The sequence below is a fragment of the Tachyglossus aculeatus genome, chromosome 1, assembly GCF_015852505.1.
Source record: "Tachyglossus aculeatus isolate mTacAcu1 chromosome 1, mTacAcu1.pri, whole genome shotgun sequence".
Classification (NCBI taxonomy): domain Eukaryota; kingdom Metazoa; phylum Chordata; class Mammalia; order Monotremata; family Tachyglossidae; genus Tachyglossus; species Tachyglossus aculeatus.
In genome coordinates, this window is record NC_052066.1 from 149,623,510 (window position 1) to 149,643,754 (window position 20,245).

General features: G+C 51.5%; 1 protein-coding gene across 1 annotated transcript; it reads right to left on the bottom strand.

Annotated features, from left to right (window-relative positions):
- Positions 1–1,364: 1,364 nt before the first annotated feature.
- On the bottom strand, positions 1,365–20,183 carry LOC119927387 (extracellular tyrosine-protein kinase PKDCC-like). Its single transcript, XM_038746032.1, has 9 exons — positions 20,079–20,183; positions 17,648–17,800; positions 11,635–12,144; positions 7,630–7,752; positions 5,228–5,499; positions 3,368–3,447; positions 3,181–3,285; positions 2,845–3,021; positions 1,365–2,134 (listed from the first exon to the last, which is right to left on the bottom strand). Exons 1-9 carry the CDS (start codon positions 20,181–20,183, stop codon positions 2,028–2,030), a joined length of 1,632 nt encoding a protein of 543 aa, XP_038601960.1. The 3' UTR covers positions 1,365–2,027.
- Between the last annotated feature and the right edge of the window lie 62 nt (positions 20,184–20,245).

Sequence of the window (20,245 nt, forward strand, 5' to 3'; positions counted from 1 at the left end):
TCTTTCCCAGTGCTTAATACAGTAAGAGCTTGAATAAATATTATTGTGTGAATAGGCAGAAACACAAATAGTAATTTTTAAACTCTTGTTTATTTTTCCTCATACCTTTTTGCTATTAGGAGGTGTATCCTTGTTGTTCTTCATCTTTCCATTATATGTAAACAATTCATGTCTGCCTGTTTCCTGCATTATAACTTAAACTCGGTCAACTCCTTGAGGGGGCAGGTCTGTGTCTTTCATTGAGCTGCTTAGTATAGTGCTCTGTACAAAACAGGTTTTCAATATTCATTCAGTTGTATTAATTGAGCACTTACAGTATGCAAAGCACTATACTGAGTGCTTGGGAGAGTGCACTATAACAATAGACACATTCCTTGCCCACAACAAGCTTACAGTCTAGGGGGAATAATTCAAGAAATAGTACTGAATGAAAGCCTGGTTTATATACAAGCTTTCATATTTACTATTGAAGAGGTAGACCCAAGGGTGTGAGTGAGGCTGCAAAGGACAAGGCAGTACTGACAACCCCAACTACACCATAATGATGATGGCATTTATTAGGCACTTTCTGCAGCCCAAAGCACTGTGCTAAGTGCTGGAGTACATACGTACATCACCCCACCCTCAGCCTTATTCTCTGCCATTTCCCTTACCCTGTGATTTATTTTCATAACTCTGTCATTTCCCTTACCCTGTGATTTATTTTCATATCCATCATCCCTTCTAGACTATAAGCTCTTTGTGGGCAGGGATCATGTCTATTGTAAAGTTCTCTCCCATGTGCTTAGCATAGTGCTCTGCACCCCAAGTGCTCAATAAATACCACTGATTGACAATCAGATCAGACACTCCCATTCCCACAGAGGGATCTCAATGGAAGAGGTGGGAAGGCAAGTTTCTTATAAGATACCCATTTTATAGATGAGAAAACTGAGGCCCAGAGAGGGTAAGTGATTTTTCCCAAGGTTACCCAGCAGGCCAGTGTCAGAGCTGGGGTAGGGTGTTGAGGTCTTAGCTGTCTGCAGCACCTGACCCGGCTCTGTTTGGGCTCTCCATCCCTTGCCTTCCCACAGCTTCTGTTGTTGAGACCTGCCCCCTTCCAGCATGCAGGGTGCCTTGCTGGGCTGCCAGCCTCTGCCAGGTCTGATCCAGAGTGCTGTTACTGAGGAATCAGCTGGAAAATGGTTCACTCTACTTCCCGGGAAATGGCCGCATCTCAAAACAAAATGGGGCCAGTGTTTGAGGTGGCGAGCAAGCCGGCCCTGCCACTTTGGGCCCTTCCTTCCATTCCCCACTGCCTCTGGTTGAGGGCTGTTGTTATTATTCCAGAGTCCAACAGGAATGGAAAACTTGATAAAATCCCAGGAGTTCTGGCTAATGGAGGGAAGGGGAGGGGCAGGAATCCCCGCAGCATCAGCCTGCAAAGTCCAAGTTCAATCTGGAGACATGTCCACGCTCACTCACTGAGTGAGGTATACCAGAAGAAAGGAACAAGCGATGGTTAATGCTAATACTCAGGGCTGTGATTTTCCACCAAACACCTCCCTGCTAGCTCAAGAGGGCCCATCCCAGGCCATCTCTTAAATGAAGCGCCTAGGAAACAGGCTCTCGAGGTACTTGACAATCTGCTCCCTAATGATGCTTTCACTGAAAGTACATAGGACAACCTCCAAGGTTATTAAACTGGAAACGGCCATCCATGCTTCGGGGTGCTGGGGTCAGGCTCACTGCATCCCCTGTAGTCTGGGTCCTGGCAGTTTCCGCAGCTGGACCTTGCAGAGACGCCAGGAGCTCGTGACACCCCACCTTGGGTCCAGGCACGCCTATGGGGCTCCCATCAGGCCTGGGGCATCCTACCACACGGGATACCAATGCTGTCCATCTGTGGCGGGGCGAGGAAACCCTCCACCTGGGAGAGATGATGACCGTTCTAAGCCAGCTGAGGCCTGCCCCACAGTGACCCAGCGGTCCCCTCGAGTCAGAGGGTGGAAGTGTCTCCCTGCATAGCACAGGTCTCCAAAAGCCGGCTACAGTGCCTCACCGCTTCGGGTCCCAGCTTGCTTTCTGTACACCTGTGAATGGGCGTCAGGAATCAGCTCCGCCATGCTGCTCCGGAATGACGCGAGGTGTCGGCCTGTCATGGGGTGGAAAGACAGTCCTCATGTATTTTGGCACGGATTCCATGCCTATTCAGCATGACCCTCCCTGGAGCCCTAGGCCCCACCTCTTGCTCAGGGAGATGGACGGAGGCTGACCCAGGTTCACACAATCCCTTCCCCTGCTCTCCTCCCTCCGTTCCCGGTTCTCGACTCCCCTCCTTCCCTCCCTGCGGTCCCGGTAGCCAGAGCAGGATTTAAGATAAAGAGAAAAAAGGGAAGGAGGGCGGGACGGAAGAAGGGAGGCAGGACGGGAGGCATGGCCTCCAATATTGTGTCTCACCTGGGGTCTCCTGGCTGTTGAATGGCATTACTTAACTCTGACCTCAGCCCAAGGCTCACCGGGGCCAAACCTGCTAACTCATTATTTGTTTCATGGTACTTGTTAAGCGCTTACTATGCGTCAAACACTATTCTAAGCGCTGGGGTAGGTACCAGTCAGTTAGGTCGGTCACAGTCCCCACCCTGCATGGGGCTTGCAGTCTGAAGTAGGAGGGAGGTATTGAATCCCCATTTTACAGTTGAGGAAACTGAGGCAAAGAAAAGTTAAATGACTTGCCCAGGGTCTCACAGCAATTGTCAGAGTTGGGATTAGAACCCAGGTCCTCCGACTCCCAGGCCTGTGCTCTTTTCACTAGACAACAATGCAGCTCCACCATGGGGATGGCAAAGAGAGCACCAAGCTCACCTGCCCATGTCTGCTCCTGGTGGATGATGAAACTCTGGCACTGTGGGTGGGAGGCACAGATGCTGGCCGCCTCCTCAGCATCGTGGACAGACAGCAAGCACCCCAGGTGGCTGTAGGAGGGCCAGCACCTGTAGTCCTGGCTATCTTTCGGACGGAAGCCCTTCAGAAGAATGTAATCTGAAATCAAAAGGAACTCCAGTTCACGGACCATGAGGTCACCCTCCTTCTCCCTCCCGCCTCCCCCTTGCCCACTGGGATGTGGGCTGAACTCCTGCCCCCTCTCTGGCTGTCAAGACCCCTGAGTGCATCTTCTGCCTCGCCCGGGACTGCTGGTACCTTTCAGATGTTGGGGGCTGTTCTGGAGATAAAGCCCAGACTCATACAAATGGCGCACTTCTTCAAATGTGGCTAGTGTCTCATTGATCCCGTATCGTAAATCACCTAGGTCGAAGACAAAGGGGCATCATGGCAGGGAAAAAGGTCTGATGATTCATGGTTCTTGTTAGGAAACACGAGTCTGTACCTGTGGCGTTCAGAATATCCAGGAGAAGAGGCTGCAAGGCAGGAGGTGATGTGTGTGGCAAAAGGTATGTGAAAAAGTACCTGGAAGAGAGCCCGAAGCTGTGTTAGAAGTTCCCCCTTAAGCATTACTTATTCCTGTTCTCGTAGAGTACAAGACACTGACTGTGGGGAGAGAGTGGAGTGACCTTCCTTGACTTAAGACCACATCCCAAAACCCACCTCCTCCGGGAAGCTCTCCCAGATTAACTTCGCCCAACCTCCACCTGTCTCAATCCTCCCCTTTCACCATACTCTTCAATCCACCCATCCCAGGTCCTTATGGAACAACTACTGAGTGCTAGGCATCACATTAAGTGTTTGGGAGAGTACGATAGCAGCGTAACATGTTTCTAGAGTTCGAAGAGTTTACAGTTAATGGGTAGACAGGCCAAAATGATCTGCAGAGAGTGAAAGCCGAACAAAGAACAAGGATACAACAGGAAGCAGTACGGACACATCAGGATGAAGCAGCTGAACAAATACTTGAATGAACTGATAAATAAATGAAACATCAATAAGAGACATAGGAATACATGTACATAGGTAAATCTGATCACTCTTGTAGTGATCAAATTTACTTGCAATTAATACAGGCTGGGCAGCACTGCCTGTTGGGAAGTTCTTTCCTGCCCAGAGTCCCCCAAGGAGGCAATGTCAGCAGGTGGAAAAGGGACCCTACTGTTCCCCAGCATCTTCCAGCAGCCCCTGGGAGGACAGGCAGCTGAGAAGGCACCAACAGGCTGGCATATGCTGAGAGCCAGAGACCTGCTCCTCTCACTGCCTTCCCCTTCTAGAATCAATAACAAGACAGCCACCAGCTGGACTGACGCTGATGAAAGGAATCAGTAAGATTCCCAACTGAGGGGAGGGCGGGGCAAGTGTGGGAAGGGGGTGGCAGGGAGGGGAGAGCGGGCATGGGGGAGTGGGAGAGAGAAGCTGTTTGAGTGCTCGAAACTCCCTACAGATGAGCAATGGTTGGGGAGTCTAAGACCTTTCTGATGCTGGGGCCAGGATTAATGATAATGCTGATCTGTTTAGCACTTACTATGTTTCAAGCACTGCACTAAGCGCTGGGGTAGATACAAGATAAGTAGATTGGACAATGTCCCTGAACCAGGTGGGGTTCACAGTCTAAGGGGAGCGAAAACAAGTTACTGAATCCCCATGTGACAAGTGAGGACACTGAAGAAGAAAGAAGTTAAGTGAAGGTCACAGAGTAGACAAGAAGCAGAACCGGGACATGAACCCAGATTCTTAGATGCCCAGGCCCACGTTCTTTCAATTAGGCCACACTGCTTCTGGGATTCATTCATTCAATCGTATTTATTGAGTGCTTACTGTGTGCAGAGCACTGTACCTAGTGCTTGGGAAGTACAAGTTGGCAACATATGGAGACGGTCCCTACCCAACAGCGGGCTCACAGTCTAGAATGATAATAATGGTATCTGTTAAGCGCTATGTGCCATGCATTGTACTAAACGCTGGGATGGATAAAAGCAAATCAAGTTGGACATGGTCTCTGTCCCACATGGGACTCAGTCTCAATTCCCTTTTACAGATGAAGTAACTTAGGCACAGGAAGCGAAGTGACTTGCCCAAGGTCACAGAGCAGACAAGTGGCAGAGCCGGGACTAGAAATGAATGAAGGGGCAAAGAAGTGAGGGAGTGGGGCCGAACCTGCTGTCCCTTTGAGCACCTATACGCGGATGCACAGACAGACACACACTCCCACCCCTCACCCTCCCCCCGGCCACCACAAGGGAAAATGGTGCAGGGTTTGGGGGAGCTGGGCCCACCGTTGTGGCCAAGGGCCAGTACATACCGATAGGCGTTGTAGAGGTTCCGTTTTTCGTTTAGGCCATGACAGCGGCCAGCGGCGCCACAGCGGCCAGGGAATGTTCTGTCAGGGAAGTCCAGGGTGCAGTATTCATCCGACTGGCACTCTGGCTCCTCTGTGCTGGCATCGTCCAGGTCCGTCACTTTCAGGTGTCCATTCACCAGGACAAATTGTCGTGGCTGGAAATCCAACAAGGCCACCGACCCCAGGGGGGAGTGTGCCAGATAGTGCAGCAACCTCACCAGCCCTAAACAAATCTGAAACAGCAGCAAGGTGGAAAACAATCCCAGTCAACATCTAGCTAAATCTCTCTCTGCTTCTCCCTCTGGAAACAGGGGCTCATTGACTTGGCGGGGCAGGGGAAGCCTGAAAATTCCTTTCAAAGAGTGGCACCTGCTGAGAGGGAGACCCACGGTTAAGACAGAGGTGGAGAACAAAGGGATGGGTCTTGAGACTAGATTGATGAGATTCTCAGTTGACCAATGCTCAGGCCATCCCAGTTTTGTAGTGGAAGTTTCCACTGTTACCCAGAGTGTGTTTAGAAAAGGCTCAAGCAACAGGATGGCTGGAGGACAAACACAAATACACTCTCTCTCTCTCTTCCTAGAGCTACCTATTTGCAGGACTTGTCTCTCAACTCAGGTGGTGACTCATAAAACAGGGACCAAGGCTTGCTCAGGCCTTCAGAACATCAACTGAACCCTCCACTCAACCCATAGGAAAAAAGAAACCTCCTTGCTCACCTGAAAAGCCCTGAAGCCCTCCAGTTTTTAAAATCAATCAATGGTATGTGGTGAGCGCTAATTGTGTGCAGAGCACTGCATTAAGCCCTAGAGTACAATAGTTGGTAGACACAATCCCTGCCCACAAGGAGCTTAGAGTCTAGACCTCCCAACATAGTGTGAGTCTCGGATCGATTTTAAACTGTGGGGTAAGAGGTAGCTAACAACCGCCAGATGGGATGTTGGAAATAGTTTGAGTCCCACACCAAGACAGAGGCTTAGCTCTTCTCCTCGGCTCCCAGAGTCATAAGGCGGCAATCATTGAATAGACATGACTTGCGCGACAGCAACCAGGATTGTTAATGAAAATTACCCAGATGCTTAGAAGGAATATAATTATGCAGGATATAATTGGTTTTCTCCCTCATAAAAAGTTTCCTGCTGCCTTGAATCGAAACATTTGTCTCCCAACAAAATCATTCTTAGTCTCAGAAAGCCTAATGGACCGACAAGCAAAACCACTCAAGTGACTGGGTGATGAAGGCACCTGGCATGGCTGCCTCAGGAAGAACACCAAAAGGCACGGGTAGGAGATCCCCAAACAAACCCCAAATGGGGAAGACTAACTAAGGGGTTTAGTCACTAGAGATGCCTGGAAGATATTAAGCAAACTCTCACACACATACAAACCCCAGCCATCTTTCCAGGTCTCGGAAACCAGAGGATCCGGCATTTCTAAGAATTCATCTTGAATTTGAAAATGGTAGTCTGCACGGGTCTGACTGAATAAATCCAGCCCACCTGTTTAGTTGGGTTATACCAGTCAACCCGATCCCTGGAAATGCCCCAAGAAACTGTTGCATACAGTGGCTGCATACGGGTGTCATCATCTCAGAGTGTCTTTGCAAGAGGGCAGCTTCTTCCAGATCACTAAACCAAGAGCTGCCTTCTCCGTTTTGGTCAAAAGTCTCATTGGGAGGGAATCCTCTTCCATTTCACAGAGGCGTTTCAGTCAGGCCTTGGGTAGCCCAGAGAAACACTAAACTCTCCTAAAATCGAATTAAGCAAATGTACTTCCCATCACTTTTCACTACGAGTTGAGTTTTCAAGTAACCTCAGGGAGGGACCCCTACCCTGAGCCCAGCACTTTGGAAACCCATCATCGTGTTCTTCTGAAATGCCGCAGCAAAGGGTAGTACAATTCACCCACCCATCTTAGAAACGTCTAACCAGTGTTCCAGGACTGTTTCTGGAACTACTGGGACCTCGGGTCAGACCTCATTGGAAGGCTAGGGAGGGCTGATGGAGAGAGGAGCCTTCGTGCTTGGGGCGAAGCATTTACCATTTCGCTTTATCAACGTCCCACACAGTTCCTTCCAAAGCAGGAGGGAAAGAGAGATGCAGGAATGCTGAAGCACTTTGTATCCTGGGGAGGTATTTTGGCTTTTTGTTTTTCTTCCCCAAACCCAATCTCAAAGGGGTGAAAAACAAAAATATTTAAATGCATTTGCACAAGCAAACACAAGGCCAGCGGGATAATCTCTTGGGCCCTGGGGGAGGGTGGGGGGAGGGGGGCGCCCAGGGGAATCCTGAACCTCACTCGGTTTGCTACTAGAAAGCTACTGATGATAAGAAAACAAAAAACCCTTTGTTTTGTTTTCTTACTTTAAATCTCTCCTCCCAGGGGGTCTGCAGGAGCTGAATGAACTCCAGAGGACTTCCCAACTCCAGGATGGCGGTGACCCCGATCTCCCCATCTGGGCTGTGATCGCAGCACTGGCCGTACAACTGCGGGGCAGAAAAGAAGAGGCATGGAGAGAAAGAGTTAGAAAAAAAGTTGGAGAAAAATAGAAATGCTGCCTACTGGCACAGTGGATAGAGCACAGGCCTGGGAGTCAGAAGGTCATGGGTTCTAATCCCAACTCCCCCACTTGTCTGCTGTGTGGCTTTGGGCAAGTCATTTCACTTCTCTGGGTCTCAGTTCTGTCATCTGTAAAATGGGGATTAAGACTGTGAGCCCTATGTAGGACAGGGATTGGGTCCAAACCGATTTGCTTCTATTCACCCCAGTGCTTAGTACAGTACCTGGCACACAGTATGTTTGAAAAATACCTCAATCAATCAATCAATCAATTGTATTTATTGAGCGCTTACTGTGTGCAGAGCACTGTACTAAGCGCTTGGGAAGCACAAGTCGGCAACACATAGAGACAGTCCCTACCCAACAGCGGGCTCACAGTCTAGAAGGGGGAGACAGAGAACAGCACCAAACATACTAACAAAATAAAATAAATAGAATAGATATGTACAAGATAAATAAATAAATAAATAGAGTAATAAATATGTGCCAACATATATACATATATACAGGTGCTGTGGGGAAGGGAAGGAGGAAAGATGGGGGAGATGGAGAGGGGGACGATGGGGAGGGGGGGACTACAATTACTACAATACCCGGCACACGGTAAACGCTTAACAAATACCGTAATTACTACAGTGCCTGGCAGATAGTAAGTGCTTAACAAATACCACCATCATCATTATTATGATTAGGCTCGGGTGACTCCACCTTCACCTGCCCCGATTTCCTCCAGCAAAGGGGAGGGGGGGGGAAACTGGATTGCAGCCCCTTCCCCACCCCCTCTGACCCCAAGCCAGGGTCCTGCTCCCCTGGGAGAGACGTGTAGGAGATGGCCGGTGGTCAGTCGGTCACTCCCGCCCCACCAGCAGCTTGGGTGGCCGGTGGTAAGTCTGTCCCTCCCGGCCGGCCCAATGTAGGAGGGAAGGAGGGAAGAGGATTGGGGATTCAGCTGGACCCACCAGCCCGGCCCGGAGACGTTTACGACAGGGCCATTAGGGTCATTAGCATCAATTAATAACGCATTTCCTCCCCTTTGCAAAAAAGGTGTGTGAAGGGGAGGGGAACGGGAGAAGCGGAAATACTTAATTGGTCTCTAGGATGAGGATGTATAGCTGCCCCTCCGGGGCCTGCCGGTCTACCTGCCCTCTCCGGGATGGAGATAATGATAATGACGGGATTTGTTAAGCGCTTACTATGTGCCAGACACTGTACCAAGAGCTGGGGCAGATACAAGCAAATCAGGTTGGACACGGTCCCTGTCCCACGAGGGCTCCCAGTCTCAATCCCCATTTTACAGAGGAGGTCACCGGGGCTCAGAGAAGTGAAGCGAGTTGCCCAAGGTCACACAGCAGACAACGAGCAGAGCCGGGATTAGAACAACCCATGCCCTTCTGACTTCTAGGCCCATGCTTTATCCATTACGCCATGCTTACTATGTGCCAAGCACTGTTCTAAGCGCTGGGGTAGTTACAAGGTAATCAGTTTGTCCCACGTGGGGCTCGCAGTCTTAATGTCCATTTTCCAGATGAGGTAATTGAGGCACAATGAAGTGGTTTGCCCAAGGTCACCCAGCGACAAGTGGTATAGCCGGGATTAGAACCCACAAACCCGTGCTCCTTCCACTAAACCACGCTGCTTCTCTATTTTCGAAGCGCTTAGTACAGTGTTCCGCACAGGGTAAGCGCTCAATAAATGCTACTGAATGAATGAAGCGGCGGAGCTGGATTAGAACCCGCGTCTTGACTCCCAAATCCGTGCTCTTTCCAGTAAGCCCCGCTGCTTCTCTACTTTCCAAGCGTTTAGCCCAGTGCTCCGCACACAGTAAGCACTCATTAAATACGACTGAATGAATGAAGTGGCAGAGCAGGGATTAGAACCCGCGACCTCTGACTCCCAAGACCAGGCTGTTTCCAGTAAGGCCCGCTCCTTCTCTACTTTCCAAGCACTTAGTACAGTGCTCCGCACACGGTGAGCACTCCCGCGTCCTCTGACTTCCAAGCTGTGCTCTTTCCAGTAAACCCCGCTGCTTCTCTATGCTCTAAGCGCTTAGTACAGCGCTCGGCACACGCTAAGCGCTCACCAAATACGAATGAATGAATGAATGAATGACGTGGCGGAGCAGGATTAGAACCCCCTTCCTCTGACTCCCGAGGTCGGGCGGTTTCCAGTAAACCCTGCTGGAAAGGATGGGGGCCGGAGCGGATGGGGGAGCGGTGGGAGGCACAAAGGGCAGCGTGGCCTAGTGAAAAGAGCCCGAGTTTGGGAGTCAGAGGTCATGGGTTCTAATCCCGCCTCCGCCACATATCAGCTTTGTGACCTTGGGCAAGCCACTTCATTCATTCAATCGTACTGATTGAGCGATTACTGTGTGCAGGGCACTGTACTAAGCGCTTGGAAAGTACAAGCCGGCAACATATAGAGACGGTCCCTACCCAACAACGGGCTCACAGTCTAGAAGGGGAAGACAGACAACAGAACAGGTAGACAGGCGTCAATACCCTCAGAATAAATAGAATTATAGCTATATACACATCATTAATAAAAGCGCTTGAATGAATGAATCAATCAATCGTATTTATTGAGCGCTTACTGTGTGCAGAGCACTGTAATAATAATAATGTTGGTATTTGTTAAGCGCTTACTATGAGCAAAGCACTGTTCTAAGCGCTGGGGGGAATACAAGGAGATGAGGTTGTCCCACGTGGGGCTCACAGTCTTCATCCCCATTTTACAGATGAGGAAACTGAGGCACAGAGAAGTGAAGCGACTTGCCCAAGGTCACACAGCAGACATGTGGGGGAGGCGGGATTCGAACCCGTGACCTGTGACTCCCAAGCCCGTGCTCTTTCCACAGAGCCACGCTGCCTCTCTAAGCACTTCACTGTGCTAAGCGCTTAATGAATGAATGAAGAAATGCCATTATTATTATTATCGCATCAACCCCAGCGCTTAGAACAGCAGAGTCAGCGCTTAATTAACAGCAGAGTCAGCGCTCTCCCTTTCAGACTGTGAGCCCACTGTTGGGTAGGGACTGTCTCTATATGTTGCCAATTTGTACTTCCCAAGCGGTTAGTACAGTGCTCTGCAGTCCAGAAACGCTCTGGGCATATCACTCCCCTCCTCAAAAATCTCCAGTGGCTACCAATCAATCTGCGCATCAGGCAGAAACTCCTCACCCTGGGCTTCAAGGCTGTCCATCCCCTCGCCCCCTCCTACCTCACCTCCCTTCTCTCCTTCTGCAGCCCAGCCCGCACCCTCCGCTCCTCCACCGCTGATCTCCTCCCCGTACCTCGCTCTCGCCTGTCCCGCCATCGACCCCCGGCCCACGTCCTCCCCCGGGCCTGGAATGCCCTCCCTCTGCCCATCCGCCAAGCTAGCTCTCTTCCTCCCTTCAAGGCCCTGCCGAGAGCTCACCTCCTCCAGGAGGCCTTCCCAGACTGAGCCCCTTCCTTCCTCTCCCCCTCTTCCCCCTCTCCATCCCCCCATCTTACCTCCCTCCCTTCCCCACAGCACCTGTATATATGTATATATGCTTGTACATATTTTTTTTACTCTATTTATTTAATCTATTTGTACATATCTATTCTATTTATTTTATTTTGTTAGTATATTTGGTTTTGTTCTCTGTCTCCCCCTTTTAGACTGTGAGCCCACTGTTGGGTAGGGACTGTCTATGTGGCCAATTTGCGCTTAGTCCAGTGCTCTGCACACAGTAAGCGCTCCATAAATACGATTGATTGATCGATTGATTGATTGATAAAGAAAGCCGACAAAGGGGTCCTGCCCGCCTCCCCGCATCCCCCGGTTACCTTGACGACGGCCGGGTGGCGCAGGCGTTGGAGGAGCGCCAGCTCCTTGAGCAGCTTGTAGTTGGCCCGGCGGCGGCAGGCGGCGGGCAGGGCCCCCGGGCGCTGCAGGCAGCGGCTGACGTCGGGCCCGTTGGGCCGCACCGCCTTCAGGGCCAGGGCCAGACCCCGGCCCCGGCCCCGGCCCCGGCCCCCGGCCCCGCCCAGCTGGGCCCGCACCACGGCCTTCGTGTCCCCCGCGCCCACGGGGCTCAGCCCGGACAGGCGGCGCAGGGCGGCGCAGCCCAGGGACCCGCCCGACCCCCCGCCCCAAGCCCGCCGCCCCCGCACGGCCCGCGCCCGCCGCCACACCTCGGGCCGCAGCCCTGCCACCATCGCCGCCGCCGCCGCCTCCGGGGAGCCCTCCGGACGGCGGCCCTCCGGACGGCGCCCCGGCCACGGCGCCAGGGCCAGCAGCGCCGCGGCGCCCAGCAGCGCCGCGGCCCCCCGGGCCCCGGGCTGCCATCCTAAAGCCTCGGACGGGCCGAGGGAGGGAGGAGGGCACGGGAGGGAGGGCGGCCACGGGACGGAGGGAGGAGGGCACGGGAGGGAGCCGGCGGCGGGGAGACCGTCGGGGCCCGGATCCAAGGCCACACAACCCACCCCTCCGCCCTGCGCTCCCGGCTCCGCCCCCAATGCCCCTGGCTCTGCCCCCTCGTCCGCCCCCAATGTCCCAGGTTCCGCCCCCTGGCTCCGCCCCCTCGCCCCTGGCCTTGCCCCCTCGCCCACCCCCTTGCCCCTGGCTCTGCCCCCTCGCCCGACCCCCCCCCCGCCCCTGGCTCCGCTCCCTCGCCCGCCCCAATGCCCCTGGCTCTGCTCCCCCCGCCCGCCCTGGCTCTGCTCCCTCACCCGCCCCCAATGCCCCTGGTTCTGCCCCCTCGCCCGCCCCCAATGCCCCTGGCTCTGCCCCCTCGCCCGCCCCCAATGCCCCTGGCTCTGCCCCCCTGGCCCGCCCCCAATGCCCCTGGCTCTGCCCCCTCGCCCGCCCCCAATGCCCCTGGCTCTGCCTCCCCTTCCGCCCTGGCTCTGCCCCCTCACCCGCCCCCTGCCCCGGGCTCTGCCCCTCGCTCTGCCCCTCGCTCTGCTCCCTCGCCCGCCCCCAATGCCCCTGGCTCTGCCCCCCCCCCCCCCCCGCCCGCCCTGGCTCTGCTCCCTCACCCGGCCTCAATGCCCCAGGTTTCGCCCCCTCGCCCGCCCCCGATGCCACTGGCCCTGCCCCCTCGCCCATCCCTCTGCCCCCTCGCCCATCCCCCTGTCCCTGGCTCTACACTCTCACCCTCCCCTGCCGCCCCTGGCTCTGCCCCCTCGTTCACCCCCTTCCCTTGGCTCCGCCTCCTCGCCCGTCCCCTGCCCCTGGCTCTGCCCCCTCACCCTCCCGCTGCCCCTGGCTCTGCCCCCTCACCCGCCCCATGTCCCTCGCCGTGCCCCCTCTCCCGCCCCCAATGCTCCAGGTTCCGCCCCCTCGCCCACCCCCCGCTCCTGGTTCTGCCCCCTCGCCCTTCCCCTGCCCCTTGGCTCGCCCCCTCTCCTGCTTCCTGCCCCAGGTTCCGCCCCCTCGCCCGTCCCCCTGCCCCTGGCTCTGCCCCCTCTCCCCGCCCCATAGCACTTATGTATATCTATCTATCTATCTATTATTCAATTCATTTATATTGATGCCCGTTTACTTTGATGTCTGTCTGTCTCCCCCACCCCCCCCCCCCCCCCAGACTGTAGACCCGGTGTGGGCAGGGATTGTCTCTCTTTATTGCTGAATCGTACTTTCCAAGCGCTTAGTATTCATTCATTCAATCTATTTATTGAGCGCTCACTGTGTGCAGAGCACTGTACTAAGCGCTTGGGAAGTACAAGTCGGCAACATATAGAGACGGTCCCTACCCAACAACGGGCTCACGGTCTAGAATGGGGAGACAGACAACAAAACAAAACATGTAGACAGGTGTCAAAACCGTCAGAATAAATAGAATTATAGCTATATGCACGTCATTAAAATAACTAGAATAGTAAATATGTACAAGTAAAATAAATAGAGTATTAAATCTGTATATATATCTGTATATATATATATATATATATATATATATATATAGGTGCTGTGGGGAGGGGAAGGAGGTAGGGCCGGGGGGATGAGGAGGAAGAGAGGAAAAAGGGGGCTCAGTCTGGGAAGGCCTCCTGGAGGAGGTGAGCTCTCAGTAGGGCTTTGAAGGGAGGAAAAGAGCTAGCTTGGCGGATGTGCGGAGGGAGGGCATTCCAGACCAGGGGAAGGACTCCGCACACTGCATAGGGCTCCGCACACCGTAAGCGCTCAATAAATATGATTGAATGAATGAAATGCCCCTGTATCCGCCCCCTCACCCTCCCGCCTCGGGCTCCGCCCCGCCCACCTCATCCTTCTAGCCGAGCCCGCCCCCTCACCCAACCCATAATAGTAATAACGGTATTTGTTAAGCGCTTAATATGTGCCCTGTACTGTTCTAAGCGCTGGGGGAGATACAAGGTAATCAGGTTGTCCCACGTGGGGCTCCCAGTCTTCATCCCCATTTGACAGATGAGGCCACTGAGGCACAGAGAAGCGAAGTGACTTGCCCAAGCTCACACGGCAGACATGTGGCGGAGTCGGGATTAGAACCCAAGTCTTCTGACTCCCAACCCGGGTTCTTGCCACCAATCGACGCTGCCCCACCCCTCTCACCCTCCCCCTGCCCTTCTCCTTCCCTACCCCGGGTGGGAATGCTGCCCACTGGGGGGGGTCATCTGGGATGGGCCTGGGTTGCGCCTCTAATTTGGGAAGACAGTGAGCCCCCTCCCAGATCCGTTTGTTTGCCTGCCCCGGGTTGGGGCAGAGGGATGGGGGTGCGGCCCCCCACGTTTAGGATTATCTTCATCTCTTCATTCACTCAATCGTATTAAGCGCTCGCTGCATGCAGAGCACTGTACTAAGCGCTTGGGAAAATACAATACAGCGCCAGTGACTATCCCTGCCCACAACGAGCTAGCAGTCTCGGGGAGGAGGGGAGACAGACATCAATAATAATAATAATAATAATAATAATGGCATTTGTTAAGCGCTTACTATGTGCAAAGCACTGTTCTAAGCACTGGGGGGATACAAGGTGATCAGGTTGTCCCACGTGGGGCTCACAGTCATCATCCCCATTTTACAGATGAGGTAACTGAGGCTCTGAGAAGTTAAGTGACTTGCCCAAGGTCACACAGCAGACATGTGGTGGAGCCGGAATTCGAATCCACGACCTCTGACTCCAAAGCCCAGGCTCTTTCCACTGAGCCATGCTGCTTCTCAATACAAGTAAACAGACATGAATATAAATAAATAAAATGACAGATATATACATAAGTGCTGTGGGGCAGAGGGTCACCCCTGCATCGGACCCGCTCCTGGCTCCCTTCCCATTCCTGGACATGTGGCCCATTCACTCATTCAATCATATTTATTGAGCACTTACGGTGTGCAGAACACTGTACTAAGCGCTTGGAAAGTACAATTCGGCAACAGAGACAATCCCTACCCAACAACGGGCTGACAATCTAGAAGACCGTGGCCCATCCAGGGGAGCCACAGTTGTTCCCCTGGGAAGAAAAAGGGGAGGATCAACGGACTGGTCGATCTATAGTCCCTTCCCCCTCTCCTTCCCGCTCCCTCCCCCAAACTATAAACACTCCCCGTCTGAAAAATAAACTTGTCTCTCCTGGAGTTATGGCATGTGCCAGGAGGAATGAAAGCCCAGTCTCCTCGTGATAAGGCTGAAAGCCGATCTCAGGCAGGGGAAAGAAAGCACTAATGAGAGAGGCTGATTTCAGCTTTCGCTCCCTCCCTTTCCCTCCCTCCCTTTCCCTCTTCTTCTCTCCCCTCCTCCCCACCCTCCCTCCCTGAGTCGGAAGGGTTTGGCCCCTGGTTACCCATTTACCCCAACGTCCCAGCCATTAAACAGAAGGGAGGCCCTACACTTTTCTTCCCAGATGGAACAAAGACCATCCCCTACTGAATAGGAAAAGAAAATCTAGTGGACTAGGTCTGACCACAGCTAGTGGCAAGTTGGACTGTGAGCCCGTTGTTGGGTAGGGACCGTCTCTATACGTTGCCGACTTGTACTTCCCAAGCGCTTAGTACAGTGCTCTGCACACAGTAAGCACTCAATAAATACAATTGAATGGATGAATAATAATTATGGTACTTGTTAAGCCCTTAGTCTGTGTCAAGCACTGTCCTAAGCGTTGGGGTGGAAAACCGGGTTATCCGGCTGGACAGTCCCTGTCCCACATGGGGTTCACAGTCTAAGTAGGAGAGAGGAGAATTGAATCCCCATTTCACAGATGAGGAAACTGAAGCACAGAGAAGTTAAGTGATTTGCCCAAAGTTACACAGCAGGTACATGGCTGAGCTGGAATTAGAACCCAGGTTCTCCAACTCCCAGGTCCGTGCACTTTCTGCTAGGCCACACTGCTTCCTAAAGACACCCGAAAACACAGATTCCACCCCTGCCTTAGTGGCCATAATCTGATTCAGCCGCCACCAAGGAAAGGCACTTCTGAATTAAACCTTGCACACTCTTTCATGGTGGAAAGGATAGAGGATAGGTTCGAGTCAAAAGAACTAAGCATCCCCTAAGATCAATCAGTCAGTCATGCTTATTGAGCATTTACTATGTGCAGAGCACTGTACTAAGTGTTCAGGAGAGTGCAATATAACAGGGTTGGTGGACATAAACTCTATTTTTTTAATGATATTTGTTAAGCACTTACTCTGTGCCTGGCACTGTGGTAGGGTAGAAACAAACTAATCAGGTCAAGGTCCCCTGTAGGGGTCATAGTCTTAAAGCCCATTTTACAGAAGAGGTAACTGAGGCATAGAGAAGTGAATTGACTTGCCCAAAGTCACACAGCAGACAGGTAGCAGAGCTGGGATTAGAACCCAGGTCTTCTGACTCTCAGGCCCTTGCTCTAATCCCACTAGGCTATGCTGTTTCTGAAGCCTGCTTCTCTTGAGCCTCTGATACTAGACTGTGAGCCCACTGTTGGTTAGGGACTGTCTCTATATGTTGCCAATTTGTACTTCCCAAGCGCTTAGTACAGTGCTCTGCACATAGTAAGCGCTCAATAAATACGATTGATGATGATGATGATGATAAGACCAGCATGTTCCAGACCTGGGGGTCTCCAAATTATGGGCCAGGCTAGGCCTTCCTCCACCACCTCAGGCTCTGAATGCTGTTGTGGGCAGGGCATGTGATTGTTTATCGTTGTATTGTACGTTCCCAAGTGCTTAGTAACAGTGTTCTGCACAAGGTAAGCGCTCAGTAAGCACTCCAGCAGCAGCACGGCTCAGTGGAAAGAGCACGGGCTTTGGAGTCAGAGGTCATGGGTTCAAATCCCGGCTCCACCAACTGTCAGCTGTGTGACTTTGGGCAAGTCACTTAACTTCTCTGTGCCTCAATTACCTCATCTGCAAAATGGGGATTAAAACTGTGAGCCCCCTGTGGGACAACCTGATCACCTTGTAACCTCCCCAGCGTTTAGAACAGTGCTTTGCACATAGTAAGCGCTTAACAAATACCATTATTATTATTATTATTAAACCCCAGCTCCGCCAATTGTCAGCTGTGTGACTTCGGGCAAGTCACTTAATTTCTCTGGGCCTCAGTTAACTCATCTGTAAAATGGGGATTAAGACTGTGAGCCCCCCGTAGGACAACCTGATCATCTTGTAACCTCCCCAGCGCTTACAACATTCATTCATTCATTCAATCGTTTTTATTGAGCACTTACTGTGTGCAGAGCACTGTACTAAGCGCTTGGGAAGTACACGTTGGCAACATATAGAGACGGTCCCTACCCAACAGTGGGCTCACAGTCTAGGAGAGTGCTCTGCACATAGTAAGCGCTTAGTAAATGCCATCATTAATATTATTATTATTACTATTATTAATAAATAAGATTGAAAGAATGAATGAATGGACCTTGCCAGCCTCTGGGCCGGAGCGAGGCAGGGGAACGCTGCCCTCTGGTGGCACAATATAGGAATGAGCCCAGGGTTGAGGGAAAAGCCTTTAGGATTCCTGCCTGTTGTCTGATCAGGTCCGGAACGTAGCTTCCTTGTTCCTTTTTCTTTCATCTCCTGAAAGAAACAGGACAATAGGTTGAAATGGGATAAGAGGGGTGAAGAGGGGGTCGATCCAAGCTGCCAGACGAATCACCAGCCATAAAGCAGCTACCGTAAATCTTTACCCTCTAAGCTGAAAGTCAATCAATCAATCAATCGTATTTATTGAGCGCTTACTGTGTGCAGAGCACTGTACTAAGCGCTTGGGAAGCACAAGTTGGCAACATATAGAGACAGTCCCTACCCAACAGTGGGCTCACAGTCTAAACTCTCCCGAGCACTTACTACTACTACTACTACTACTACTACTAATAATAATGGTATTTATAAACACTTACTATGTGCAAAGCACTGTTCTAAGCGCTGGGAAGGTTACAAGGTGATCAGGTTGTCCCACGGGGGGCTCACAGTCTTAATCCCCACTTTACAGATGTGGTAACTGAGGCACAGAGAAGCGAAGTGATTTGCCTAAGGTCACACAGCAGACAAGTGGCAGAGCCGGGATTAGAACCCCCGGGCTCTATCCACAATGCCATGATTGACTTGCACCTACCCCGAAGCTTAGAACATAGTAAGTGCTTAACAAGTACCATAATAATAATAATAATAATTATTATTATTATTATAGCTAATCAGGTTGGAAACAGTTCATGTCCCACGTGGGGGTCCCCCAGTCCTTATCCCCATTTTACGGATGAGGTCACTGAGGCACAAAGGAGTACAGTGCTCTGCTCATAGCAAGCACTCAATAGATACCATCGACTGGTTGATTAGCAAAAAAAATCCATCCGCCGCAGTTCCAGAAAACGAAATCCTCCAACCTAGGTAAGCAGCGTGGCTCAGTGGAAAGAGCACAGGCTTTGGAGTCAGAGGTCATGGGTTCAAATCCCAGCTCCGCCAATTGTCAGCTGTGTGACTTTGGGCAAATCACTTCCCTTCTCTGTGCCTCAATTCCGTCATCTGTAAAATGGGGATTAAGACTGTGAGCCCCTCATGGGACAACTTTATCACCTTGTAAACTCCCCAGCGCTTAGAACAGTGCTTTGCACATAGTAAGCGCTTAATAAATGTCATCATCATCATCATAGGTAAAATAAAGCGTTCCACCACACCCTCTGTGGTTTTTAAAGCTAGGCTTTCTGACAGTTTCGACGGATTCCCATGTTTTGATGATTTTGGTTTCTATCGTTCTTTTTGGTTTAGATGAAATGCCATCAGACTTAGGCAGGTTTCGTTTTGACCCTTGGGCATTTGATATTCTTCCCACTGTGTCCAACCCAATTTGCTTATATCCACCCCAGTGCTTAGTACAGTTCCTGGCACAGAGTAAGTGCTTAACAAATACCATTATTATTATTATTATTTTACTGAGAAGCAGTACGGCTTAGTGGCAACAGCGTGGCTCAGGGGAATGAGCATGGGCTGTGGACTCAGAGGTCATGGGTTCAAATCCACGCTCTGTCAATTGTCAGCTGTGTGACTTTGGGCAAGTCACTTAACGTCTGCACCTCAGTGATCTCACCTGTAAAATGGGGATGAAGACTGTGAGCCCCCTGGGGGACAACCTGATCACCTTATAACCTCCCCAGCACTTAGAACAGTGCTTTGCACATAGTAAGTGCTTAATAAATGCTATTATTATTATTATGAGCATGGGCTTGGGAGTCCGAGGATGTGGATGTGAGTTCTAATACCAGCTCTGCCATTTGTCTGCTGTGTCACTTAACTTCGCTATGCCTCAGTTACCTCATCTGTAAAATGGGGATAAAGACTGTGAACCCCACATGGGACAACCCAATTACCTTGTATCTACCCCAGAGCTTAGAACATAGTAAGCACTTAACGAATACCATAATTAAAATTATCCCACAGCACTTGGGTACAAAGCTATCAATTGTATATTGTAAATTATGTATTTATATTGATGTCTGTCACAATGCCCCTCCCTTATGTACCCCAAAGCACTTATGTAGATAGCTACCAATTGTATACTCTAAATTCTTTATTTGTATTAATGTCTGCCTCCCCTATAACATGTCTATCAACTCTGTTGTATCAGTGCTCAGCACACAATAAGCGCTCAATAAATACCATTGTTGTTGATGATGATGATTTCAACCCTACTATTCCTGTTGATAAATGAACCATAATTCTGTTCTGATGGGGAGTGCTTGGCAGCGGGTCAAGGGCCTGGGTGGACAAGATAAAGCCACTAGAATTTAGTAGTGGCTGATGAGTTTTTAAGCCCCTTTGACCCACCCCCTTCCCCCCAGAAGGAGCTGCATGGGTGCACCTGAGTTGGAAGGTAGGCTGAAACCAGCCTGAGTACTGCTCTGGTGTAAGAAAAGGTCTCAGAATGGGTGGTCTGAGAGCAGAGGTGGGGAGCCCCTTTGGTCATCGGCAGTCATGGACAGGATGGCCTCTTCCATTTCGCTCTGCCCCAGGGCCCTGGGCTCAGGC

Bases quoted from the DNA above. Each gene is read 5' to 3' on its own strand.
- LOC119927387 (XM_038746032.1), bottom strand. From the start codon at position 20,183: ATGACCAAAGGGGCTCCCCACCTCTGCTCTCAGACCACCCATTCTGAG. The intron at 7,753-11,634 runs GTAACCGGGGGA...TCTGCCCCGCAG, and splicing joins GCCACCCGGCCGTCGTCAAG to TTGTACGGCCAGTGCTGCGA. The intron at 3,286-3,367 runs GTACAGACTCGT...TCTTCGACCTAG, and splicing joins GGATATTCTGAACGCCACAG to GTGATTTACGATACGGGATC.